At 38.2% G+C, this 26,963-nt stretch overlaps 2 protein-coding genes across 2 annotated transcripts; one reads left to right on the top strand and one right to left on the bottom strand.

The window, feature by feature from the left end:
* Positions 1–111: 111 nt before the first annotated feature.
* On the top strand, positions 112–8,191 carry KLHL41 (kelch like family member 41). The gene is made up of 6 exons (XM_066553097.1): positions 112–1,670; positions 4,355–4,512; positions 4,604–4,711; positions 5,547–5,732; positions 6,205–6,351; positions 7,177–8,191. The coding sequence occupies exons 1-6, from the start codon at positions 414–416 to the stop codon at positions 7,286–7,288; spliced, it is 1,968 nt and encodes a 655-aa protein (XP_066409194.1). The 5' UTR covers positions 112–413; the 3' UTR covers positions 7,289–8,191.
* Positions 8,192–8,725: 534 nt separating this feature from the next.
* On the bottom strand, positions 8,726–26,194 carry FASTKD1 (FAST kinase domains 1). The gene is made up of 16 exons (XM_066553099.1): positions 26,132–26,194; positions 24,604–24,690; positions 23,337–23,841; positions 22,907–22,975; positions 21,868–21,993; positions 20,293–20,691; positions 19,068–19,178; positions 17,774–17,905; positions 16,330–16,816; positions 15,467–15,581; positions 14,879–15,007; positions 13,982–14,113; positions 12,856–12,969; positions 12,435–12,576; positions 11,345–11,462; positions 8,726–10,358 (listed from the first exon to the last, which is right to left on the bottom strand). The coding sequence occupies exons 3-16, from the start codon at positions 23,669–23,671 to the stop codon at positions 10,269–10,271; spliced, it is 2,499 nt and encodes an 832-aa protein (XP_066409196.1). The 5' UTR covers positions 23,672–23,841; positions 24,604–24,690; positions 26,132–26,194; the 3' UTR covers positions 8,726–10,268.
* Between the last annotated feature and the right edge of the window lie 769 nt (positions 26,195–26,963).

The raw sequence follows: 26,963 nt of genomic DNA, 5'->3' as shown, positions 1-26,963 counted from the left end.
TGATATGGTTGTGTATAAAAATTATCTTAAAACAAGAGTGATCAATACAAAGTTATAGAGTTTTTTAGTATCTTTATGACTGCAGCAATGAGCTGTATTAAGCAACTCTGAAAAAGTGAGCAGTAGTTAAAACTGACTACTCGATTAATAATATTTCTATTTCAGAATATTTAGTAACATATATCTGTACAATCTTGCTCATAGCTGTCTCACTGAGGATCAGATTCTGCTGTCCTTACTCATGTCAAATAATTTATTACATTGCACATAATCTTACTGATTCAATGTGGAGAATGATGGCAAAACCTGACCATAGTGACTAAGAGCAACAGTTGCTTCTTTCAGTCTTTGACAGCTGCAAGAGCAACTCTGTTTTTCCAAACCGTCCATCCCAAATTCCGACCTGTAAGAGTATGTACCTATATTTAGCTAGTGAGATTAAATTGCAGAGGCTTCAAGCAGGGCAAAAAGCACATTGGTCTGCCTTTTTTACAGACAAACCCTTGGGGAGACAACAGCTAAAGCTTTCTACTCCCTCCCCTTTCCCAAGTGTTTGCGAAATGGATTCCCAAAGGGAACTCACTGAAGAGCTCAGACTTTACCAATCCACCCTCCTTCAGGATGGCCTCAAGGAACTCCTTGAAGAGAAAAAGTTTGTAGATTGTTCTCTAAAAGCTGGTGACAGAAGCCTGCCCTGCCACAGACTGATTCTGTCGGCATGTAGCCCTTATTTTCGTGAGTATTTCTTATCTGAGCAAAATGAAGAGAAAAAGAAGGAAGTAGTTCTAGATAATGTTGACCCCAACATCCTGGATATGATTGTCAAATACCTTTATTCAGCAAGTATTGATCTCAATGATTCTAATGTGCAAGATATTTTTGCTTTGGCCAGCCGCTTTCAGATCCCTTCTGTATTCACTGTGTGTGTCTCCTACCTTCAGAAGAGGCTTGCTGTTGGTAACTGTCTGGCCATCCTTCGGTTAGGTGTTCTGCTTGACTGCCCGAGACTTGCATTTTCTGCCCGTGATTTTGTTTCAGATCATTTTGTGCAGATCTGCAAAGAAGAGGACTTCATGCAGCTTGCCCCTCATGAACTTATCTCAGTTATTTCACCTGACAGTTTAAACGTAGAGAAGGAAGAACTGGTATTTGAAGCAGTAATGAGATGGGTCCGAACAGACAAGGAGAACAGAGTAAAGAGCCTGGGGGAAATTTTTGACTGCATACGTTTTCGTCTAATGCCAGAAAAATATTTCAAAGAACAGGTTGAGAAGGATGATATAATTAAAAGCAACTCAGACCTTCAGAAAAAAGTTAAGATTATTAAGGATGCTTTTGCTGGAAAACTGCCTGACTCTAGCAAAATCACAGAAAAGTCAGCCAAAGGGGAGGTGAATGGTGATGTAGGAGATGAAGACTTACTGCCTGGCTACCTAAATGACCTTCCCAGGCATGGCATGTTTGTCAAAGACCTGATTCTTCTGGTTAATGACACTGCTGCAGTAGCTTATGATCCTCTTGAAAATGAATGCTACCTAGCAGCCCTCGCAGAACAGATTCCCAGAAATCATTCCAGTATAGTCACCAAACAAAATCAGGTCTATATTGTTGGAGGACTCTATGTGGAAGAGGAGAACAAGGATCAGCCTTTCCAGTCATACTTCTTCCAGGTACAAACTTTATATTTGTTGGTATAATAATAGGTGCTTATGAGGGTTACTGAAGAGTGTTCTGTCTGCAAGTGGGTTGTCTAGTGTCTTTGTATGGTGATGGAGAGAAGTATCTAGAGAGAGTTATTTTTGTCTCAGAGACAGAAATGAAACTGAGGGCCTTGCATCTTCTTTTTCAAGATTAACTGCTGGTGACATCTCAGAAAATATTAAAAAGATTAGTATATTCTGTCTAGGCACTGCTTTTCATTAAGGCCCAGATTTTTCATGGTGCAGATGTCTAAATTTAGGTCTAATAATATTTTTTAAAATACTTTTTGTGTATTTTTGTTAACTCTGATGAAAGTTGGAGTGCTTTAGCTGGTTTAGATCTGATGAGATGTCTTTCTTTTTTGCATCTAAAATACTTTCATGACAGCAGTAATGTGTGTATTTTAAGTGCAATTTCTGCTACTAAATTGCAAAAGTCCTTTTTGTCCTATCTACATTTAAAAGCCTAAGGGCCATATAAATAGGTAATTTAGAGGCAGAAGGTTTTTTCCTTGGCAAACTGTCAGTGTCAGTACACTAAATACCATGTTTCAACTGAGTGTAATTGTATATCTTTGTAAATCTGTATAATACAAGGCTGATTAGTGCTAACTGTAACTCCACAATATATTTCAGGAAAATTAGCAAAAATGCAGTTTGTCATGCTTATACCATAAACTAAGTCTGTTGTGTTTTTAGCTACATGCTTTGGTGTATATTTAAACTATTTTGTGCTGAATTATGCAATATGCTGCTGGCCACGTCCTCTCTTTAGGCACACTGGTGGCCTAAAAGAGTAAAAGTAAGTCCTGTTTAAATATGAAATAAAGCACAGTTATAAACAGTGATAAAATTTTGAAGCCTTCAGATATTAAAAACTGCAAATATTGTTTAAAGGAGTATGGCTCGCTCATTTCACACACAATAAAAGACTTGGTTTCAGACACTTGTTACATCAATGAGAGGGAAGTCTTAGTTTGTGGGGGAGGGACTAACACTGTTTCATTTCCTTATGTAGGTGTAAAACACTAATCACTGAAGTGAAAAACTTGTTACAAAAATATTCTTCCAATAGAAATAACACATTGATGTAGTAATGTGTATTTAGTCCAGAACTGATTAAGTCTCAGGCTACTAGAAAGGGGCCTCTGAGAAATGAAACCTCAAGACTGATCCTAAAAATAGATGAAGTTTTCAAAATTCTACTTTAAATGTCAACATCCATTTCCTGAAATCATGTTTGTTTGCTTGTCATCTTTAAGCTTGCTTACTGCTGCTGTTCCCTAAAGTTACAATACTTATCTGCATTACCCATGTGGCTGTTGTTCTCTCCAAAATATTAATGCAGTGCCAAACCAATTCTCACTTGCTGATCTTCCTTTTTCTACCAGTGAAGCATTGCATTTGGTAGCTTGCAACCTGGGAGAAAACAAGGCTGCCACTGGCTCGAAAATGCATGACAAGTTGATGCCCTATCAGCAGTAAATATGTCATCTTGAAGACTTGGGAAGTAAGCTGTGATCTCTGTGATCTTCTCATTGCCCTATCCAGATCCAGCTACTGGGGAAATCCATGTCCACAATATACATTTCACTGTTGCAATAAAACTTTCTCTCCAACAGGGGTGGTCTGTCAAATTTGGGAGATGCACTTAGCATGGAAACCTTGACTGTGGAATGTACTCCTGGAAGAAGAATGTCACCAAGCTAAATTCTGAACTTTATTTTGACTGAACTTTGTTTTACTTTCTATCCAATGCCTTTACACCCACACAAACTTCTTACCCTCCCTTCCTATACTAATTCCAGCAAATCTATATGCAGTAGGTCTGAGAAAATAGTTCTTTTTCAACGTTAGAGGTAATTCAGGTTCAATCACAAATTCTCAGATCAAAACAAAAAATAAGTACCACAGGTACTTATTCTAGGAAAATCCTGGTTTATTTTGTCGTCTGTCCTCCTGCTGCTACTTCTTCTTAGCTGTTTTCAGCATACTGGATGCTAACTCATTGAGAGAGTCCTGAGAGTACTACAGTAGAAATGACATCAATATTGTTGCCAAGGGAGCTGCAGTGAGTTCCTATTTTGCTTAAAAGTGGTTTTTGTGTCTTCAGTGATCTCATGAACTTTTGAGGGTATTTGTGATGAAACACACATCTGTTGCCCTAGGGATTGCAAAAGAAACATCTGTGCCCTTTGCCATGTGATGTTTCCTGATCAGTAAGAACTGTGTAAGCATGTCTGGCACCTCACTGTAGCGATGAGCACACCAGCTAAACACAACTGCAGGAGTGGCTGCTCCCTCGGGCAGGAAGAAGAACCACCGGTTCTTTCCAGCATGATAGGGAACTGAGAGTGAGGGACCTTTGTGTAAGGAAGAAGAGCTTAATAAGGAGGCAAGGAAACAGTGAGGGTGAGCAGACACAAAGAGAGTTGTATGGCATTGACTCTGCTAGATCTCAGCACAAATAAGCATGGGTGGGTAGAAGACATCATTCATTAGCTGCACTGAGGGAAGGGCAGGTTGTTCAGATAAGCAGATTTGCTGGTGAGGGACACTGAGTGCCAATAGATTAATTCTGTGGAATAGTATTCATTGTGTGGATTTTTTACTCTTGGCCTTTCCTAACCCTTGCTGTTCTGATGCTCTTTCAGCTGGATAGCATTGCTGGTGAGTGGGTTGCCCTTCCTCCACTGCCATCAGCCAGGTGTCTCTTCGGGCTGGGAGAGTCAGACAACAAGATCTATGTCATAGCAGGCAAGGACCTTCGCACCGAGGAGTCGCTAGATTCAGTATTGTGCTATGACCCTGTGTATGTTCCAAATTCAATTATGCCCTCTGAGGACATATGTAGATGGCCCATTGTTAGTTGAAAAAACCTAACAGTGATCTTCTTGTTCCAGGGCAATGAAATGGGGTGAGATCAAAAAACTGCCCATCAAAGTATATGGCCATGCAACTATCTCAAACAATGGACTGATATATTGTCTTGGTGGAAAAACTGATGATAAGTGAGTTTCTAAGTCTTTTTATGACAATAACATTATCGTCTTGGTCCTTAATAAATAATATGTCTCACACTCAGAAATTAGGTTTTCCCTTTGCTGCATCTCTGATATAAGGTTGCTAATAGTCTGGCAGAGGGGAACACATTATGGTATGAAGGATCTATTTTTTGGTGATAAGGTAAATTACATATAAATTGTAATCCAACTTGCTATTTTAATAACCATACTTATTTCCAAGGCAAATTTTACTTACACTGCAGACAAATTAATAATACATAGCTATGAGGACCTTCACTGAAAGTACTCTTTCCTTTCAGATAGAAATACCTAGGTGCCCTGGATTTACAGTCTGTTTTTCCAATTTTCTTGCCTATGATACCTGTTATACTTTATTGGGTATGACATTAGGAAAATAAAAGCTTTCACTCACACTGAACAGGGGGTGGTAATTTTTAAGTGTTTTATAGGAGATATTTAAGATAAAAGTTTGTAATATCAGCCAAAACTTCATCATAAACTTTCCTTTACATAACCTTTGCTATATTCCTCCACAAATCCATCTGAATACAATATGCTGGGAAAGGACGTTGTCTTTCTCCTCAAAAGTACAGTGAAATGGCAGCCTTGTGTAATGTAAACCACATCTGATTTAGTCCTATGGATGTGAGTAATGCTTTGTAGACATTGCAAGGATTCTCAGGTTAGATACAATAAAGGATTCTCCAGGATAAGAAAGAGGTGGTATAGATAAACCTGTACAGTCTACCTCAATTAGATCTACTTGCAACAAGTCAAAAGTTCATTAGAAATGATCACCAATTTTCTTTTTGCTCCCCAGGAAATGCACTAATAGATTATTTGTGTACAATCCCAAGAAAGGAGACTGGAGAGACCTGGCTCCAATGAAAGTGCCTCGCTCGATGTTTGGAACAGCCATCCATAAGGGCAAGATTGTCATTGCAGGTGGTGTCACTGAGGAAGGCCTTACTGCATCTGTTGAAGCTTTTGATCTGACCACCAATAAGTGAGTGCAATATTCAAGCTACTTTAATCAAGTATTTTATCATCTAGGCTTTTAGGAGCCCTGAGGTAAGAGTCTCAAAGCTGTTCAGGTACCTATACTCCCACTGAGACATTTGGTCTGCAGTCACATGTTCAGCAGTTTACAGAGCAGGTCTGTAGATGTTTTTCCTGCACCTGCACACACTCCAATTATTATGCTAATGCCATTTTCTATGAAGCATATTACTGAATCAGGGAATCTGTAAGAAGTTGTCCCTGAGATGTCTTAACAATGTAATTGTGTAATTTAAGAGCTGCAGAAGACCCTGAGGGGATGGAGACATTGGAACATACTGCTGATAGATCTCAGAATTTTTTCATTTTATTAAACCATGGTCTTGGTACCTGAATTTGTTGCTCAGGGAAGTGTTTTAGTGCATTCAGTTTACAATATTTCTTTTGTGTTTAACTTGACTTTTTCTTTTGATCCTTAGATGGGAGATAATGCCTGAATTTCCCCAAGAGAGAAGTTCCATTAGTTTAGTCACTTTAAGTGGAGCTTTGTATGCTATCGGAGGCTTTGCAATGATTCAGCTTGAATCTAAAGAATTTGCACCTAGTGAAGTCACTGACATATGGAAGTAAGTTTCATTTTAGTCACTCTTTCCTGGTCAAAGGTCTTATCTAAAATTGAGGTTTGTAGACACTGGAGGCTAATGCTATTTTTCTGTTTGACTCTGAATATGATCCATAGCACAGGCTGTAAAGCATTTGTTGACAGATAAAAAAGTTTGTCAGAAAGTAACAAATAAACATGAGACCCGGATCTAATGACTACTTCCACCTACTAATGATTTGACCAGTCCAAGTCACAATCTTCAGCTTCTTTAGAAGAGTAAATTGCCATCTCTTGGCATTTTTAGCCTTGCCAATAAAAACATTCTTTTGTGGCACTGTGATGCAGAAAAGCACGTATATACAGAGGCCTGTACATACTGATGTGTTGATGGTCAAATGAGTAATGTTCCAAGAGAATGAGAAGTCCCTATCTCCTAGGGGTTTTTGAGCTAATCACAGCAGCAGTTATGAGACATCATATAAGAGTTGCTGCGACTCTTAGTTGCCTGTGTAAATTCAGAAGCTTTAGTTGGCAGTAGGAAGGAAAATTCCCCAACTTTATATGCAAGAATCTGAAGAAATTCAGAAGGGATGCTTAAGGAGGAAGCTTTTTTAAAGCATGACACAGGTCAGCAACAAGCTTTAGGGACCAGGAAAAGAATAGCTTGTGTGCAAGAACATCTTTCTGTTCTGGAGTAGAGGACAAAAGCAGCCTTTCTTGGCACCCTTGAGCACACAGTCGCTACAAGCCTTTGCAACAGGTGGACTATCCTCCTTTTCATGTATGTGTGCTGAAGCATCAAACTCAAATTTAAAGAAGCTATTTTCTAACTGTTTTTAAAATGCAGGTATGATGATGAGAAGAAAGAATGGGTTGGCATACTGAAAGAGATCCGATATGCTACTGGAGCCTCCTGCCTGGCCACACGCTTAAACCTCTTCAAGTTATCAAAACTGTAAACAAAATGCGGGACATGTGATATGGTGAGGGAGTTCTGACAGGCTCTTCTGGTTTTGTTGCATGAAAATGTCCCCAAATTGTACAGTTTTATAGCAGCATACTCATCATACTGGGAACTGTTAAATAGTTCATTTGTCTGTCCAGTTCTTAAGATACTTTCTAGCTAACCAGCAACCACAGAATTTTTGCCAGTGTTTAAATTTCTAAAGGGTTATAATTAATGTTGATTAGATTAAGATTTTGGCAATAACTCAATTTTCCACTCTGTGAAACTGCAAACAACAGTAGTTAGCCTTCCTTGCACTCAATACAATCTAGTTATTGGTGGCTTGTCCTCCAAACAATGTGCATGAATTAATTGTTAAGTTAAATACAACTAATAGGTAGCTAATATTATTCTAACTGGCTGTTTGTAAGGTCAGATTTCCCCTCTTAGTAACGTATGTAAATCCTTCACTCTTCAGCGGTATCTTGGAAATATTCTCATCCCAGACCTCAAAAAAAATTTAGCTTGGAATTGAAATGAATGTTTTAAACAAAAGTGGCTTAATATTATGTGGCCTAAAAAAAAACCAGTTTCAGCCAAAGCTATACTAGTAGACAGAGGAGAGGGTAGAGAGAGAAGTTCATAAGGTTAGTAGCTCTACTGTTTTACCTACTGTGTTTAGACTTCTGATAACAAGGATTTTCCACTTTTTTAATGCTTTTATATTTATTTCCAAAGCAAATATTTTATGGAAGTTTTTCTCAGAGATCTGAGGTCAATAGCAAGCATTAATGAAAAAGTCCTAAAAGAGCTATCTTTAGCAAATACCTGTGACAGAGAGGACTTTTTCATTTACTATAGAGTTGATGCATTTTGATGTTGAAACTTTTAACAATTAAACTTTGTTTTTAAAACTATAAAAGTATCACTTGATGGCATCTTTTTTGAGTGATTAGCTCATCATCACTATCATATTGACAGGACACAGATCTCTTAGTACAGCCTTTGCCCAAAATAAAGCACTCAGTTTTCTTCTTCTTCAGAACTTGCTTACCATTTTTTTGTCAAGTAGCTCTTCAAAGGATTTCTCCATTGCATAAAGAGGCTGTCATCAATCTAAAGGATTTCATAAATTTAAATTAAATTGGAAAAGAAGGCCACCACACCTGATTGAGTAGCAATGCCAGCTATCAAATGACCTCTTGCATTGCCTTCCTATGAGACAGAAGTAAACATATGCAGAGGCACAGCCATCATAGTTCATTTCAGTATGTTACTGACCACTAGTACTTAATCTGGGGGCATCTTCCCTTTAGTACCCAAATCCACAGCTGTGCTTAGCACCTATATTTATTGGCTCCAGTTAGATCACTGGTTTACACCACTCATCTGCTCTAACATTTGCTGATTTAATATAGAAAGAATGAGTGCAAAGAATCAAGAACAACACTTTTTACTGAATTGCTTTTTTTTTTTTGCTTTTCTTCAATGCCCTTTCTGGACCACTCATAACAAGTTTTAATCCTCTTCCCATTGTGCATATTCATAACTTTATCCATACATAACTTGAAGAAAACTGCCTTGGTACAGTGACTGCTAGAACCCTGAAAAGCAGGGTTCAGCTCAAACATGACCACCCTGACTGGTAACTTCAGCCACTGACACTCCAAGGCTGCTGCTTGAAGGCTGTCTGTACAGAAACACAGTCATGCGAGAGTCTTTGACAGGTAGTCCACCTTCTGAAATACTAACCTATATTTATGATTGTTTTCTCCATTTTATACAAAATATAATGCACACAGAATCTTTCTATGTGCTGTGCCTTCAATGACATTTCCTCCAAGCAGTCATTACATCTTGGAGCCTTTGTCCATTTGATAACCCTAAGTGTCTAGACTACTAGTTTTGTCAGTCATCCCACAAACATGAGGGCTGCCTCAGGAGGAAAGTACCTTACAGCTTAAATCAGTTCTGTTGGTTTTTCCTGACTTTCCATTCCTGTCCTGCCTTGTATTCAGTTAATAAAACATTTTTCTTCTGCTACTGAATAGTAGAAAAAAAGGTGACAGCCAGATGCATAATGGCCAATTCAGATAGGCAGTTGCTTATCTCTGCCAGGTTTCAGGTGAAGTGATAAAAGAATGTGTTCTGTTTCTACTAAATAAGCAAGAAAACATCTCCTCTTGCACATGTGAGAAAACAGGCACAGCTGGCAGTCACCCTAAGGTGATGGCATCTGTAGGCACAATGTGGCTGCCTCTGGAAATGGGATGATTTGCCAAGCATGACACCCCTGCAGTTACTGCTCCACAATGAACATTCTCCTGGCTATTCCACTTCTTCCTTCTACATCTCAGTATCTTACACCTCCTGCACAAACCCTGGCTGGATTTTCCAGTATGTGAAGGTGTTCCAGAAGGCTCAGCCATTCTTCTGCATATACCAGATCTAAGGGTAGGAGAAGCAGCTGGAGGTTCCTCACCACACAACACTCTCCCCACAGTACCTCTGTTCTGAGAATGGAAACTGAATGGCTCTAAAAGCAGCCTTATTCTTAGAAAATCTGCATTTCAGATACTGTTTGATTCCTAGCTGCTCATTCTGTCACATAGTGGAGGATAGACATAGTTTCCAGTAGGTTGCTGACTCCACTCTCCTAGTCAATAGTATTTCCAACTTTTTCTGTGGAGAGTCTGGCTAAGCTTCTGTGCTATTTATTTAGGAAATAATAATGTAATTTAACTGCAAAACTGCCAGATTCATGTGCCTGTAATAGCTTCCAGATAATGAGAAATTGTAAGAATCCTTACCAGATCTTCACAGCCCACTGTGACCTGCCTTTTGCAATCCCTAACAAAATGAGGATTAAATCTCTTTACATCTGATGACCTGGACAAGCCTTGGCCCACCTGATACAGATAAAGAGATTTTATGAGGTGTTTGATGATACATAAACTGTTTTTATAGAAGTACTTTAGACTGCATGTCTGACATCACTGTATTCCATACAGCTGCTGTCTCAGGTATTCCAGCTGTTCACTTTTTGTTGACAGAACCATAGAATTCCATTCGAAGTGAGGAATCTGTAGAACAGAATGGTACAAACTGACTTTTAACATTGGTATAAGCCACATACCACATAAGAGCAAAGAAAAAGCTCTCTGATATGTGTTGTTCTTCACCTGAAGATATTTACCACCTCCCAAAAGCCTGGCTTACTCTAATACTGAAAAGATCCATTTCTTATTGTAAGATTCTCCTTTATGTAAGTACAGTCAGTCTGCTTCTAAAAAGCAGCATAGTTGCAGAGATATAAAACAGATGCCCACACAATATAGGCTGTGACAACTCCATCACACCCTCCCCTCTTTTAAAACCCAAATTGAGAGAAAAATCCCAGGTCACTGTAGTTTGTAATGCTAATGTAGCAGACTGGAATGGTGTATCAGTAGTGTAACATGTAAGATGATTATTCTGTTTAAAAAAACCCAACTAACAAAATTTAAGCTTAAAGAAGGATTCTATCTAAAATTAGGTTAGGTGAGTAATTAAATATATAGGAGCCTCTGCATTAATGAATCTCCAATTCCCAAATGTTTCAGTGCTGGTGGTGAATTATGTCTGGCCTCTAGTGTTCCTTGTCACAGCACTATCATTGCAGCAGACAAACAGCATCCATATCCCGTCTGGCAGCTGCCAAATTGTCTTATCACTCAAGGAGGGTATGTTCAATCTTTTTCTACCATAGAAATCTTCAGTGAATTGAACTGAAACTCTCATTTGACTTTTTCTCCTTTACTCAGGCTGCAATGAGATTGCTAGTTTGCCTGCAGTAAGGGCAGAGTGGGACTTTAGCTTTGCTTCACCCTCTTTCAGAGAAGGTATGTGTTCTGTTAAGTCCTTAAATCAATTTGAGATCAGCTTAGAGTTTCTCCCCAACTACAAAAATTGCTCTCTCCCAGTAGGTGCTTTTAAGATAAAACTGCTCTAAATCTGTTGTGAGGAAAATGGATCATTTTGCACTGCTGATACAATCCAGAAAGGACACAAAGTATTGCTGACTGCTCACCTGAACGACTCGGTACCCCAGCATTTCCAGGTGTCGCTTTTTCACTGCAGGTTCTCCTTTCAGATGATGTGAATAATCTTTGCTAAAAGCTTTTGAATCAAGAAATTCCAAAGCAATTCTGCAAATAGTAAAAATGTGCATTTACTTCCACATTCTACCTGAATAGCAAGAAGTGACAGTTCTAGTTCAGTACTGATAATTACAGCAAGGCTAGATAAACCTGACAATTACCAGAAAACAAAAATTAAAAAACTCCCTGGAATTAGACAAAATATTTTCCTCCTATTTATCTAGAGATACTTGAATTCAGAAAAAGCATTTTCTCCCTGCATCTGTTTTTGTTCCAATGGTAAAAACAACTGACCAACATTTTCAGGGCTTGCATTTGAAAAGGTGTGAGGAAAACAGTATTCCAATCTCACGACACACATGTCAAGAACCTGTACTGGGTTTGGCTGGGATGGAGGTACTTTCTTCATAGCAGTTGGTATGATGCTGTGTTTTGAACTTGTGACCAGAACTGTCAATAACACACTGATATCTTGGCTACTGCTGAAAAGTGCTTGCACAGCATCAAGGCCTTCCCTATTTCTCCCCCTGTGCCCACAGTGCACACAGGCTGCATTGACAAGAGCAAGGGACACAGCTGGGAGGGAACATCAGCTGCTGAAGTGGTGTTTCACACCATCCAACATCATGCTCAGCAGTAAAGCAGAGGGGACTTTATCCCACACAGCCATTGCTCTGGCACAGGTCTGCTGTAGGTGAATGACTGCATGGCCATCCATTGCTTTGTTTCTCCCTCCCCTTTTTCTCCCCCCTACACTTATTAAACTGTCTTAATTGCAACCCAGGAGTTTTCTTCCTTGCTGTTACCCTCCACGTTCTCTCCCCCATCACACTGCAGGGACACGAGCCATGCCCTGCAAATGGGAGGGAGCAGCTGTGGCTAACCCACCGCACCCCAGAAGGCTAAACCTCATTAGACTTTGGAAAAAGGAACAGAACATTAGAACATGAGCATCAAAAACCCAGTCTAAAGTGGATGTAAGCTTGGAAGAGCCAATGTACAAGAATTCAATGTACTGACCTTTGAGCTCCTGGTGGCAGAGCCTTTCTCCCTTCATCCTTGATGTCATGTCTCAAGGGTATTCCCCCCACACCACCCAAAGCTATATTCTGAGCCACATAGGAAAGAGGCTTTTTATTTACATCCAGGACACACTCAAAATCTGCCAGAAAACAAAACAAACCTGTTTACTGACAAAATAAAAATGAAAGAATTTGATCTGTACAATGTTTACTTGTAGAAAAATGGATAGCCATAATTAGAGATACCCAACATTATTAATACTACAAAGAACATTTTGGAAACTGTATTTTATACAACAATTTCTTCTTTGCAATATCTTGTGTTATTTTGGGGCCACATGACCAGGAACTTCCTAATCTTGGTAACAAGAGTGATACGAAAGGACTTCATAACAATTTTTAGAGTATTAACTTCTCACCTATTTCATAGTAGTACGGTGTGAGAACAGATACTCTTGAGTAATGGCTCCCTCCTAAGATCTCTGTCAGCATTCTGTGAATATGCTGTCGCTGTGGATTTATTTGGCTCATGCCTACAAAGACAAAATAAAGAATTCATACATCAAAACTTCCACAGCCAAAATTCTGAAAATAGTGCTTTGAGACATTGTATTTTTGACAGCCAGGCTACTGAATTAAATCTTTTCCACGGATCCCGAGTGCTATTCCATCATAATTCAGAGACAAAGTGCTCGTATTTTAGCTCGAAAGTGACAGGTGCATGCTATTAAGTAAATTTCAAATCCAGAGTTTAGATCCCAGGATTTTTTCATTCACATACTACAAAACCTCAAGTTTTAGGTTTCACCTGGTGGATTTTGTTTGCTTTTAGTTATGTTTAGACATGTATTTACTCACCTTGGGTTGATTACAGCCATACCCCACTATCTGTCACTTCTCTGTGCATTGCAGATTAACACCCTGCTCCATTAAACATCTTCAGTCTTAGAGACAAAGCAGCTGAGTTCTGTGGATAGCACAGCAGATCTCCCCATGAGAATCAGTGGAGGAGATCCTGTGTTTGCATTTGATGGATTCTGAATTGATTACTGTTCTGAAAGATCTCAGCTGCTACACTTGATCACTAGCCTACTTCTCTCTCATCCCTGATGGATCTTGATTCTTGTGAAGAAAAAGGGAGGATTAAGTTCAAAAGGAGGCAGTAAAAATGTTTACCTTGAAAAATTTAAGTCAAATGTTCCGTTTTGTAAGTAAAGCAGGGAGCAAAATAACCCATCTCTCCAGTACAGAATGATCTTCCCGCCTTTCCATCCTTCATGCCATATACCCAGTTTCTGTGTATTTAAATTTTAATTCTTCTGCAGAAATAACCTATCTCTACTACATTAATTCTCACAAGGAAAACCAGTTTGCTCCCAGTTGCACTAATAAGTGGTTGCACTACAAAATGCTCAGCAGAGAGGGGTGTGCGTCTATTGTGTGCTAGTGTCAGTATGACAGCTTTAGAAGAAACATCTAGTATATTTCTAAAAAAATAGACTATTGTGAGTAACAAGGGCAGCTTTCCTGTCCTAAGTGACTTACTGTTATGAAAGACACGTTGGCAGTATGGCTCATGAAACCAAGGGATGTGAAACTCTGGGCATTCCAGACAGACTGCTCTGTTCAATTTCATGAGGCTCGAGTGGACCCTCTGCTTCACCGTATCAGGCAGCACTGATTAAAAAAAAAACCAACATAGAAATGTGTGAACTGAAATGTGAAAAATCCAACAAATTGGATTAAATGGTAACCTCTGAATCTTTTACTAGAAATGCAAATATCTGTATACTATGGCATTTGTACAACTCATGCTGCAGAATTTTAGAAAGGTTCTCAAAATCCCTGAGATAATAAATGAAAAAAACACAGCTCTGCTCAACATTAAGAACAACAGGAAGACAGAAGACAGAAACTAATTAAATTTACACAATAGAAGCCAGTAGTTGAGGGCAAAATGGCAAGAGTACATTGATAATGAACAACACAGAGGTAGAGAGGAATGAAACAGTCAAGCACTCAGTCTCTTATTTAGAGAGAAGAGATAGGTAGGATGCATTTCTTGAAGACAAGAATCCCACATTATTCCTTCAGCTTTGTGACTGCTTCTAGTAATAAACACCACAGTCAGGTAATTTTATTTCCAATAAAATTGAAGAATTATTAAATACTGAGTGCAATAAGTTGACTATAAAATTAATTTTATATTACTTTCTCTCATCTGCAATACAGGTCTGTACTTTAAAAAAAAACAAACCAAACATATTTTTGTTCATTCCTGCCCTTTTAGCACTCAAACTATGACTATACTATAAAGAGGGTGTCTTTCCCAAAAGCAGAATCATTTAAAGAGTAATTCTATATCTCAAGTCATATGTGAGTCCAAATTGCATTTTATGCCAAATGCTACACAATCAAATTCATCAAAAGCTAGATAGCTACCTTTAAGTTGAGCATCCAGTTTGCTTAGGAAAGAAATATTAAATATGGTTGTTATCAGAACTGGAGGAAAATACCCAGCCATTGCCAAAACATGACCAAGCAGCACCAAGTGATAATTTTCAAGATGACCTTGAAAAATCAGAGAGAAACCCATATTAACACATGACAAAGTTGAAAGGATTTTCAATGCCCTTTACCTGGCCTCTCAAATCATCTGATTTTCCCTCTTAATGTACAACACAAATCCATACCTACTTCCTCCACAATTTTAACTATTTCTTTGTCATGAATCACAATATGTATCCTGTTCCCAAATGATGTCTCCTTGGGGAACACAACAATTCTAACCAATAACAGCACAGTGAATTAATCAGAATTTTCACTTATCTTTTACTATGCCAAAAATTCCTTTGCTAGTCCCTTATCAAGAGTCATTTTCAGCAGGTGAAACAAAACCTAAAATTGAATATTTGTCATGGTTTAACCCCAGCAGGTAGAGTATTAGCAGTAACATCTTTTCTTTGCTTAATCAAAGTTCCATTCTATTCCCATTTTCATTCAGTAAAAATCTTTGTCTAGTGCACTTACTCAAGTTAGAAGTAAGATGTTGGATACAACTCCTAAAGAATTCTTCATTGTCAGGAGGGTCATAATTCAAAGCAGAGAAAAGGAAGAGAATAAAATAGATTTCAGAGGTGAGAATCTGAAAAAAAAAGACATCCTAAATCAAGTTACTGCAAAATATCCTACTATAGCTTTATAATAAAGAAAAGTTTTATAATTAATGCAGAATTTGGGGATTTAGGAGTAGATGAACTATTTTCTAATTTTTTTTGGTCAACTTCTCTGGAGAAAATAACAAAAAAATAAAATTGTTGAAATTGGAGCCACAACTAAAACTTCAAATTTATTTCATGTAGGTGATCCAAGTGTTCCTATACACTTAAAGAACCTTTTAAGAAGGTTTTTAATTAAATGTTCTTAAAGAAACTAAACTGCAACAGAATAAAATTGAAGATTTATATGAACACCAGATTGAGAATGAGAAAAAAGACAGTATGAAAAAAAGAGTAATTTTGACCAAATAGACAGGCCATTGGGGAAATCCCCACAACAATTAATATTGTTAAAATATCTACCATGTGATGTGACTATTTATCAAGAAGTTAAAAAAAATTAGGATGGTCAAATGTAAAGTTGAATGTAAATTATGGCTGACCTAACACTGAGTGAACAATAAAAAAGAAATGAAAATTAATGATAAACGCAAATTTATACACATAGAAGTAAAACAGCTTTAAGTAAGCAGAAAAAAAACATTATCTCCAAATCAGCCATGCTGAAGAAAACTCTTAAAAACATGTGTGGATTGTGCTCTGAAACACATCAACTACTGATGTGTCCTTTCTTACTGACTAACTCACAGTGGATAGAAAGAAAAACTGGGACACCTTGTCTATATTTTCAACAGTCACAGACGCGATTCTGTCAAATAACGCAGGACAACGGTGCTCTGATTTTATGAGAAAAAAAGACAAGGGTAAAACATTTGCCCATGTTATTTGATCTATCAAGTGCTGACACATGGCCAGAGCTTCTTCATTCAGGACTTCTTCAAACCACTCTCCATTCACATATGGAAGCTCTTCCAGCAGAAGATTTAAGTTGTTGGCTTTCTGAAGCCTCTGAAAGGCACAGTCATTGAGTTTTTGCAGAAGCTTGGCACACAGCTCAGAGCTGTTTTGCCAGTGAAACTGGCCATGATGATTCCACTTGACAAGAGCTGTAGCAATGCAATTCAAATGATGGAGTCTGCATTGAGGCAAAACTGCTGCTGCTTTGTTTATAATCGTTTCCTCCACTTGGAAAGAAGGAAGCATGGCCAGAACACGAATTACAGCTGCAGTATCAGCAGGTATCACACTAGATTTTAAATAACTGGAAGAGAGATAGAAATAAAAAGCCCATCAGTAGTGACAAAGTGCAAATATTTAAACAAAACAAAATTGCATGCTTGAAATTTCTACTTTGGAAGTCAAAAGCTGCACATCAAATATAAAATAAGAAGAGTATTAATCACTTGGCAGAAATCCACACATCTTTTTTTTTTCAGTGAGACTAACTTCTTCCTTCTAATTTGTTCAAAACTGAACAAGGGGAAGAAGACAATGAGCAGCTCAGTCAGCTGGTGAGACTCCACCTGTTACTGATGAACACAGAAGTTCTTAGTAAGACCAGAAGGTCCACATTTGTCAAGGTAATCTGTGGGTTTATGGGCCTGGTTAAGTTCTGTGATTTCTGTCCTAGGGAGCACCAGGTTTTAACGAGTCTGAGGAACATGAGGACGTTATCCACCAAAAAAATATGTACAGCCAAGGCATTACATTCCCATAGAGGCTGAGCAATCAACGCAAGATCTCGTGTCTGGCAACTTTCTGTTGTTCTGTAGAAGCCTAAGAACTAACTGGACAGTTCTTCAATCAAAAGAGTACTTCTGTGTCACACTTTCACTTGTCCCAACCAAGGCATTCTGTCTCTTTTTCATTACTTCTTCTGTCAAACATCAAATACAATATTAACATCTACCCATCCTATCAAATACCAATCAAAATTTATTGTCATTTCAACATCATTATATTACAGTGGTCAGAAGAAAAAGGGAAAAATATTTTTAAAAGGTACCATATATTAGCAGATACTGTTGGGTTTCTAGTCAAGACAACATCTACTTTCCATCATCTGATTTACATGTTTAATAAACCAAATACTTGTAACACTTTGTTACTTCTTCGTATTTTATGGGTGGAACACTAACATCTTAGACTGCTATTTAAAATCCTAAGTAGAAAACTGTTTAAAGCTCAAATAGCTACATTTCCAAGAATACACACTTACCCTAATAGTAACATTTTTAGTTTGGCAAACAGCTCCAGATCCTGGCAATGCAACACCACCAAGTACTGCGTTAACTTTACCAACTGTAATACATGATAGCTGTCCAAGTGTCTGTGCAGAACAGAAGCCATCCTGAATTTAAAGAGGAAAAGATTACATGGTATTAAGCTAATACAAAAGATACTGCAAGCTCCAACATGCCACATGAAATAGAGGTGTCTTGTGATGCACAGTACCTGTGGGGAGGGTTTTACACACCTGCACTCGTCTCCACATTGATTTTGACGCTATTCCACTTAGAGCAGCCTCTCTCCACTTACTGAATTGCAAAATTAAAGCCACACAACAAAAATTAAAGTCATCACAACAAATCAGCTACTTCACACTACTAATTTTTGTTGCAGATTTCACAATCAGTTCAATTTAGAGTGGACCCAGAACATAAACTAGAACAGCATCAGCAGCTCCAGCACCACCACATTCACAAAACAGTGGTTGCTACAGCTGTGCTGGTCTAAAGCTGCAGAGGGGGATAGATCTGTAGGGAAAGATAATACTTTAAGACCTTCTTTAGACAGTGAGACTCAGGAACAAAAGGCATTAATTCACCTGATCTTCCTTTTAGTATCCCTTTCTGCCACAGAACACAAGTATGTCCTTTTTCTTTCAAGGATCTATTTGATTCATACAAGTACCTTCAATCCAATAACTGTTCACAACCTGCACTTAATTCTGCTGTATCTCTGACATATTTAATGCTACATCTTCTGAGCCTAAAACATCAACTTCTTTTCCATTCACTGTATGACAGACACTACCCCTCCCTATAAATAGTTTTCAGTTCAAAACTGCAGAAAATGTGGCCCAGGTTCTAAAAAACACAAGCTTTAATACTCCAAAATAGGACACAATGACTTCTGAACAAATAATTCACAAAAGTAACAGGATCTTCAAGACAGGGTATGTTCTCTGCAACTTACCACATTTCATTGCACTCTCCCAAGTTCACAGTAATTGTTAGAGGTGAAGTTTATCACAGATTTGTAAATTAGACAGATGCTATACAACAGTAACTTGGTAAGGGTGAAATGCCTTTCTTCAAAATCCCTAAATTGCCTCAATTACTTCTGGGTCAAACTGCAATATTCTAGAATCTGTAATAGCCAATAAGTTATAGTGTATAAGAACTTGTGTGCAAGTGATGGTCCTAACTTACTGGATATGTCAAAGTTTCCCACACTAAATGGAAGTTTACCTAGAGAATACAACATCTTAGTAATATAAAAACCATTACTTTTTGAGTAGACGAGAATTTCTGCATTTCATTTTCCGCATAGTTTTCAGTATCAGCAATATTTGGTGACTGCTAAATTCCTCTGCCATGTTTACTGCAGTTATCAGCAACCTAAAGAGGAAAAGACAATTTCCAATGAAAAACAGTTGAAAATCTCTGGCAAACATTGCAGCCATTTTCTTTACCTATGAGGAAAAGAACCAAAGACTATTTCTGGAAGCAAAATTATCCCAAACTAGAGACTTTTGTTCTGTGGACATTTCTTCTGAACAGCTGGTCTGTCTAGCACAAATAATGGGGTGTGAGTGTGTTGGACCAGTGCATATTGTTCTGATGCTAGAAAACAGCAAGGCCAACAATTCTAAAAGTAGACAAGAAGTAGGGAAGGTACTCTAAGACACAGAACAATTCATAATCAACCAGCAAGCTACAGATAACAGAATCAAACATGAACTGAACTGGTTCTGTGTTAATTAAATCCAATGTTTATCACAAACAATATAAATTTAAAAAAAATGAAGAAAAGCTTTTGGAACTAAATCAGCTATGGCAAACCAACACAGGCTTGCAGCAAATCTCTGAATAAAGGAAATGTTCACAAAGAGAAGTATGAAAATATGACTCATTGTAATTAATACAGAAAATTCTGCCTAGAACTGCAGGCTTTGAGAGACCCATGAGTAATGTCACGCCCAAACAGGATTTTGTGGCACAAGAAAAACAGGTAGAGAAAAAAAAAGTGTCACATAATACTATGATCTAAATAAATGCTGAAGTGTTCCCTGATGACGATCTTTCATAAAGAACAGGATGTCAGCAGTCTAATATAGGACAAGACTCAGGCTTTTTCAGCTACTGACAGTCTTAAAAAAGAAAAAGCAACACATATCACTGCATATATTTCTCAGAAGAAAGACAGAAATGTTTTTACTACCACCCAGTGTGAAAGGAAGGCTGTAATCTAAGAGACAGAGCTACAGGATGGCCTTGCATAACAGCATTCACACCCCCCTTAATTGATGGATCTGATTCAACTTCTTAATAAAACATACTGTTTTGACAGTGTTTCCATGATGAAATCATCCATTGCTACACTGTTACAACCAGGAAACCTAAGGCTCAGCTCACAGATGGGCTCAGGAATTTCTCCAAACATAGGTACATTTTTAATTTCTGTGTAAGAATACATGTATCGTAAATAAGACAAAGTGATTAATAAACTTACCTTTCTCTAACCTTAGATCCTGCCAAAGGCCCAAGAGAAAAAAATAATTTTGCAAATGTTTCAGGATCATAATAATCATCTATAGCTTCAGATAGCAGCTGTTTAGCAATCAAGCGAAATTCAGCACTGCCAAAACCCAGCTGCTCATACAGTCCAAAAATATGATTAATACTGTGTATATCAAGAAGGGAGGCACTTTTAAGGAAAATCCTGTTGCATTTTTCTAGCACTGGATGATGTCTCAGTTGAACATTTTGGAGAAACTGTAGTATTCTTCTGGCATAGTTGAAGTGGAGTTCATGCTCTTCTTCTAACAGCTGTTCAGCCTTGTGTAGTAATCGATCTCGAAAACTCTCTGTGATAACTTCAGATATGCTGATCATCAAAACTGACAAGATCCTAAAAAATGCAAAAAGTCTCCTATTTACACATTGAATATAGTAATCAATACATTTTATATTTATTAAATGAAGTGCAAAAAGAAATTAATGGTAGTTCAGGTGGCTTCTGTGCAAAAAGAATTTTAAATCTAATCCAGAAAACATGGATGAGTAAAAACCATTTATCCTACTAAAGTAAAGATTCTGCTTTCAGTGAACTTCTGAAATGATTTGAATTTTTCAGCCATTTCTTAGAAAGTTACACATGATAAAAGTGATTGCCTAAGGCAAGACCCTGATTTGCCTGATTCATATTTGCTAAAATATCTTTAATGTTCAGTAGACACTAAAGAAGCCTGAACAATTCACAAGTGACAGGATGGGGAGAAGAGTCATTGTCACTCCTAAAGAAAGAATCCCTTCCTAAGGGAATAAAACTTACGACAATAGAGAAAGTGATTTCAGTAAAGAAATGCAGTCCTGTTCAAAGAGTTTCATAAGCAGGCTCTTCACATCTGAAAAAAATCAGTGTTGGGACTGCTGGTGCTATATAAAGCAGAAGAAAGAAAGAGAAGCCTTTGCTTTAACAGCCCCAGGGGAACAGAAACAAGAAAAAAATTATCCTGGTCTTCTTTGACTAGAGCTATGCTTAAAGTAGTTTAAATATGAAGGTAACGTGCTAGACATGCTAGCGAGAGAATTTATTAATTCAGCTTGACCAGAAAAACAATGCTCTGAAGATAAATAAACATATTATTGTTTTAAAACCCCTTACTGCTGTTAAGAAAGACATGTCATGGTAGACATGAGAAACTATCAATGTCAAGGGAGAAAAGCATCTTCTGGTGAGTCAATAGCCTCTAAATTACAAAAAAAAAGTCCACGTTTAGAATCAGGATAATGCTGATTGTAAATATCTGCTGTAATGTAAGTAGAACAGTGGAAATTAATTAAATTTCTATAAACTAAACAATCAAGCTGTAGTTTCAATCATTTAGACTGGTTATAAGGAAATTCTTCGTAAAGTCATTGGGAAAATGCATTCTCTTGTGAATCAATGCACAAATACAAAACACTTCTTTCCCACAAACCCCCAAGTGAAGCAAAGTAACCTCCGGCTTAGAAAAAGGCAAAGTCTTCAGAAAAGACAAACCAGTAATTGAAACATTTTGTTTCTTCTGCTTCTGACACTTACCTTATATCCTGTATAGAATCCAGTTTCATGTCCACAATATGAGCTACTTGGCCAATTATGGGACTGAAGTGCCTGTGCTGCTTGTATAAGCACAGAGCGAATTTAGACAGACAAGGCAAGCTAAGCCTGTCAAGACATTAAAGACAGTCAGACAGGATATCTACCTTTTATTTCTAATCAATAATTAAAGACAAAAATATTTTTAACAATTCTATAAAAACTAAGGTTATAGTCAAATTACAAAACAAGGAAGCAAAGTATCTAAGCAAAAAACCTAGGTGTTTCTATGGAGTTCTACAAGAACTAGTTGTACTTCACTTAACCAGCCTGAGAAATCTATAAAGATTATATTCTCAAGCAATTATGTCAAGTGGATAAAATGAATGTGAGCAATTTATTACTTGAATATAATTTTGTTTTCAAGCTACACTGTATTTATTTACTTCAAGATGCTCCACATATAAAGAAGAGGCAATTCTGTGATGCAGGTGCCAAGACTGACACTCGGTTCTGCCATTATCCCAAGATTAAAGAGTCAAAACTACAACATCCCTCTTCCAAAAAGGAATCAAAAGACAACAAAACACAACAACAAAATGCACAAAGGGAAAATGTTTAAATACAAAATGTTTTACAAAAATTGAGACAAAATGTTTTATAAAAATTGATATAAAATTGAGATAAATGTTTTATAAAAATTGATAATTCTAATAACCATTTAAGACCTGGACAGCAAGCACTGAGGTAAAATTGTAAATATGAAAACCTGCAATTCACTTCAAATACTTAATACTAGACAGACAATATATTCCAAAATCTCAAATGCTGGACCCTCTTGTTGCAGTATCTGAATCTCTCAAGCATTTGTGTACCAAATAATTTGTATCATTTTCAAAACCTTCAAAAATACAACTGACATTTAAAACACTCATTATATTTTAATCATAAATTCTCTTTGAGAACTCTTGAGTAACCTCACATGAAGCAAATCATGCTTGCAACTTATACCTTTCACAAGGCACAGCAGGACAATACTTGCCTTTCTAATCTTTTCCATGCTTCTGTAACAAGCACTTTTGTTAGAGAAACGTGGTCTTCAACATTGAGCCTGCAAAATACAGACAATGCTTTACTTCAATAGTTATAAGGAAATAAGACATATGTCTTTTCATTATTTATCACAATGTTTTACTTTTCTATCATTCTCTCCATTCAAACAGATTGTAAACATTTGTGCATGAATAATCAGAATTCATAATAGTCATAAAACATATTTAATGGGACTGCAAAACAGATCTGTTCTGCCTGTATCTCCAAAAGTGAGGCACAGGACATTATGCTGTGTCACACAGTCAAGAGTGCAGAAGCTGTGGCAGGGCAGTCTCATCACAGTCTCCTTATGAGATAGCTCTGTAGTCAAAATTCTTTCTTTTTTTTACCAAATACAAAATGTATTTAATGCTCTTTACCTCAGGATGCTATATAAGGTGTCCACTATCACCTCATCTTCCATGAGTTCCACCTTGTTTTCTGCCAAAATGCAAAGGGTGAGAAACTGGGAGTGATTTCTTACATAGTCACTAGTCCTTGAGAGAAAGGGCCTCTTCTTTTGCAATTGCCACAGCATGCTCAATGCAATTCCCACATGCTTTTCAGAAAGTCTGGCCTTGTTTCTTCCAACAAGGTTGAACACTTCATCTTCATGGGTGCAGCCGTTTATCTGGCTCAGAAGCAGATCACTACACAGAGCCCGAGCTTGGTAACGCCTCAGTGTGAGCAAGCAAACCTGCCTCAAACAAAGCATTTTGCTAATCCTACCAGCTAGCTTTAAACTGTCCAGAAAGATTCTTCTTTCACTTTTCACAGAAAACCACGCTGTTACAGACAACAAACTCAAATATTTGAAAAACAGAAGACCATTTTTCTTTGAGCCTGTATGGTCACTTAATTAAGAAGAAGTCAATTCGGAGGTACCTGAAATGAGAAAGTATCCAAGTGCTTAATTTCAGTCACAACAATAAAGTAAAAATCAGTGTCTCTACTTATGATGTTCTAAGTAAGATAAATTTAAGGAGAACCTACAGCCTGGACTCTTCTCATAGAAAAGCTCCCAACATCAAACACTGACATGCTCACAAGTACTGTGAAGTTAGTCCACTTGGTAAGTTTTCAAATTTATAAAACTGCCTTTAAAAGGTCACATGTGCTATCAATGCAACTACTGAGAAGGAAAAGCTGAAGATTTTAACATTCCAGCACTGCATGACTAAGGGAGGCTTGCTCTCACTAGGCCATAATCCCAAACTGGGTTCCAGGAATTGCCAGAAAATACAACTATTGGTGGAAAAATGAAGTGAGATGGCTTCTAGTCAAGAAGGTTGATCACCTTTGTATTACAGGATACTGATCAATCACATACCATCAGCTGAAATTGCCACTGCACTAAAGAAAAGCAACCTGATTCCAAATTATAATAGAAGCTACAGCCTTATCTAAACAAATTTATTAAGTATTCATTTGTTTTCTTAGACTATATCCCAATTTGTACAGAGTGCTAACAACTGTGTTCTACAACCTACATAACTGATTTCAAGCTGGAGTACACAAACCACAAGTGATAAAAGCCTTAGTACACCAAAGAAGCCTCATCAAGTTCCCTGAACTTAGAGATCATGGAAAAGCTTGCAAATCTTGCTTTAGAAAATATAATCATTAACAACTAAAAATCATCAATACCTTCAGCAAACCTGAATGCTCTTCAACTGTAGGCATGATTCCATCAGTGCAATGTTATCAAGGCGATGGCAGCAGTACCCACTAGGTCTGTTGAGGAAGAAAAAACCTTATTTGTGCAGCCTGTGCAAGGTACTGAAATCATTCCAGAAAGATGGATATAGGTGGATTTCCTTTGACATCTGTACAGTCCTCTTCCTAGAACAAAAAGCTATACAGCACATTGCACTACACTGCTGTCACTGACACTGGGGCAGACACTAACAAAGCTAAAATGAAGTAATTTTAATTTATGATCTGCTATAATAAGAAATCTTTTCTTTCCTATTCAAAATGAAAGAATACAAAAGAAGGTACAAATTTTTCACATACTATGTATTAAGTACTTTTTATAATAATGATTTGCTTTATAGTCCCTTTTCAGATATTACTTTTATTTTTTTCATACGGTAGTTGCCTTTAGAAAGAATTTACTTCCTACAGTAGTGGCAAGCTAAGTGCAAGAAGTCAGGATAAAGTAGATACCTGAAGAAAATATAAAAACCTTCAGACTCAGTTTCCTGTAAATCTATGTGACACATCCTTTCCCCTTCTCCTACTGCAAAAGACCTTGCAGATCATACTGTTGGGGAACCAGGATCTCTATCTAAAACAGCTCACAGGAAGCTTCAAAATATTTCTCTATTCCATTGAGCAGATGCAAGTGATTTACCACAAACTTTTACACCTTTTAAATCATAGTAAATTCCAGTATCTTTCAAAAAGTTCATCAATAGAAAACATCGGTTGTTTTCAAACATAGAGTAAAACGAGAAATTTGGATCTACCTAAAGAACTATTTCTAAGATGTCCTACTTAGCATGCAAAACACACACTAGAAGGACAAGGTCTTTAAAATTATTTTCTATCGATTGAAACAAAATAAGCACTTTTAAGCCTGTATTACAAAACACAGCGAGCCAGGAAGTCTTTCAAAAAGGAGCAAATGTGGACACTCACCACTCCCTAAATATAAGAAATACTAGAGATTTAAGTAAGTAAGGCTTCAGAGAGCTGCTTGTGCAGTGCAGGCACGGGCTCGCCTCATTTCCCGTGAGCCCGGCCGCGGGAATACAACACCCCCGTTCCCGGGTAGGAGCGCTACCGCCGCACCGCCGGCGCCCTGCGGCTTCTCGCGGGGAGCCCGCCCGCTCCCACCCGCTCCGGCACCGCGGGGAATTCTGACCCAGAGTGCCCCGGAGAGAGCGCCGCCAGGGGCCGGGCCGAGCCGAGCAGGAGGGCCGCGACCCGCGCCGCCAGACTCCATTCCCGCCTCCGGGGGCCAGGGGCACCGCTGAGGGGCGCTCCCTGCGCGCCTGAGGCACCGGGCGGGCGCGCACGGCCCAGCTGCCGGCCGGAGCGGGGCGGCAGCGGCTGCCAGCGCTGGCTTCAGCGAGGGCTCGTCACACGGTAAACTCCACCGCCCGGCGGGGTTAAACGAGAAGGCAAAGGAGCCAGTTCCGCAGGAGCCGAGGAGAAGCCCTGGGTTTACCTTTGCCCAGGACCCTTCCTGCTTTCCAGCCTCCAGACGCGGGAGGCAGCAGCCCCAGCGCTCCACGTGCCCTGGCGCCGTCACTCGCCGTGCGCATGCCCCGAGGCACAGCGCTTCCCAGGAAGCGTAGGGAGAACGGGAAAAGTCCAGCCAGTTAAGACTGTCCAAAGGAAATAAAAATAATAATTAAAAAGGTCCAAGGCTCATACTGACTATTGCATATTAAATAAAGCAACGTTTTTATAATTCATTCGGGGGCGGAAGGAAGTCTTCCCTGCCTAGGAAAAGCACAAAGTTTGGAAGGGTAAAGTTGAAGAGCTAGGCTTTGTTGAAGTGCAATTAATGTTATTTTACTGTACCATTTTTTTAATGCTTTGCGACAACAATAAATTTAAAATGAATGAGTTTTAGGGGAGAAATCTAATATATCTTGCAACAAGTATGTTGCTTATGTGGAATATGCATAGCTCCAGGTCATTTTTCTGGACCTTTTCTCACCACCATTGATAGCAGCAAAGACATTTAGAAAGAATGATAAAAATCTCAGATTGCTCTAAATTCTATCCAAAAAACAGAACCATGACCATGACCAATTCTGACCAGCTGTATTGCAGCTGTCTATCAAATGTTTCGGGGTTTTAGTTTTTGTCTGTCACCTCCTAATACATTGGATACCTATGAATATGGAACTCACTCAAACTAATAGAATAGAACCTAATTTATCACAGGTCTGTGGTATTTTTGAAAAAGAGCATGTAATTTTTTCAAACTGGATTAATTACAATTTTTGTAATTGTGGTATTTATAACTTGGACGGATTCTGTATCATCTT

The sequence above is a fragment of the Molothrus aeneus genome, chromosome 7, assembly GCF_037042795.1.
Source record: "Molothrus aeneus isolate 106 chromosome 7, BPBGC_Maene_1.0, whole genome shotgun sequence".
Classification (NCBI taxonomy): Eukaryota; Metazoa; Chordata; class Aves; order Passeriformes; family Icteridae; genus Molothrus; species Molothrus aeneus.
This window is presented reverse-complemented; position numbering and strand designations above follow the sequence as displayed.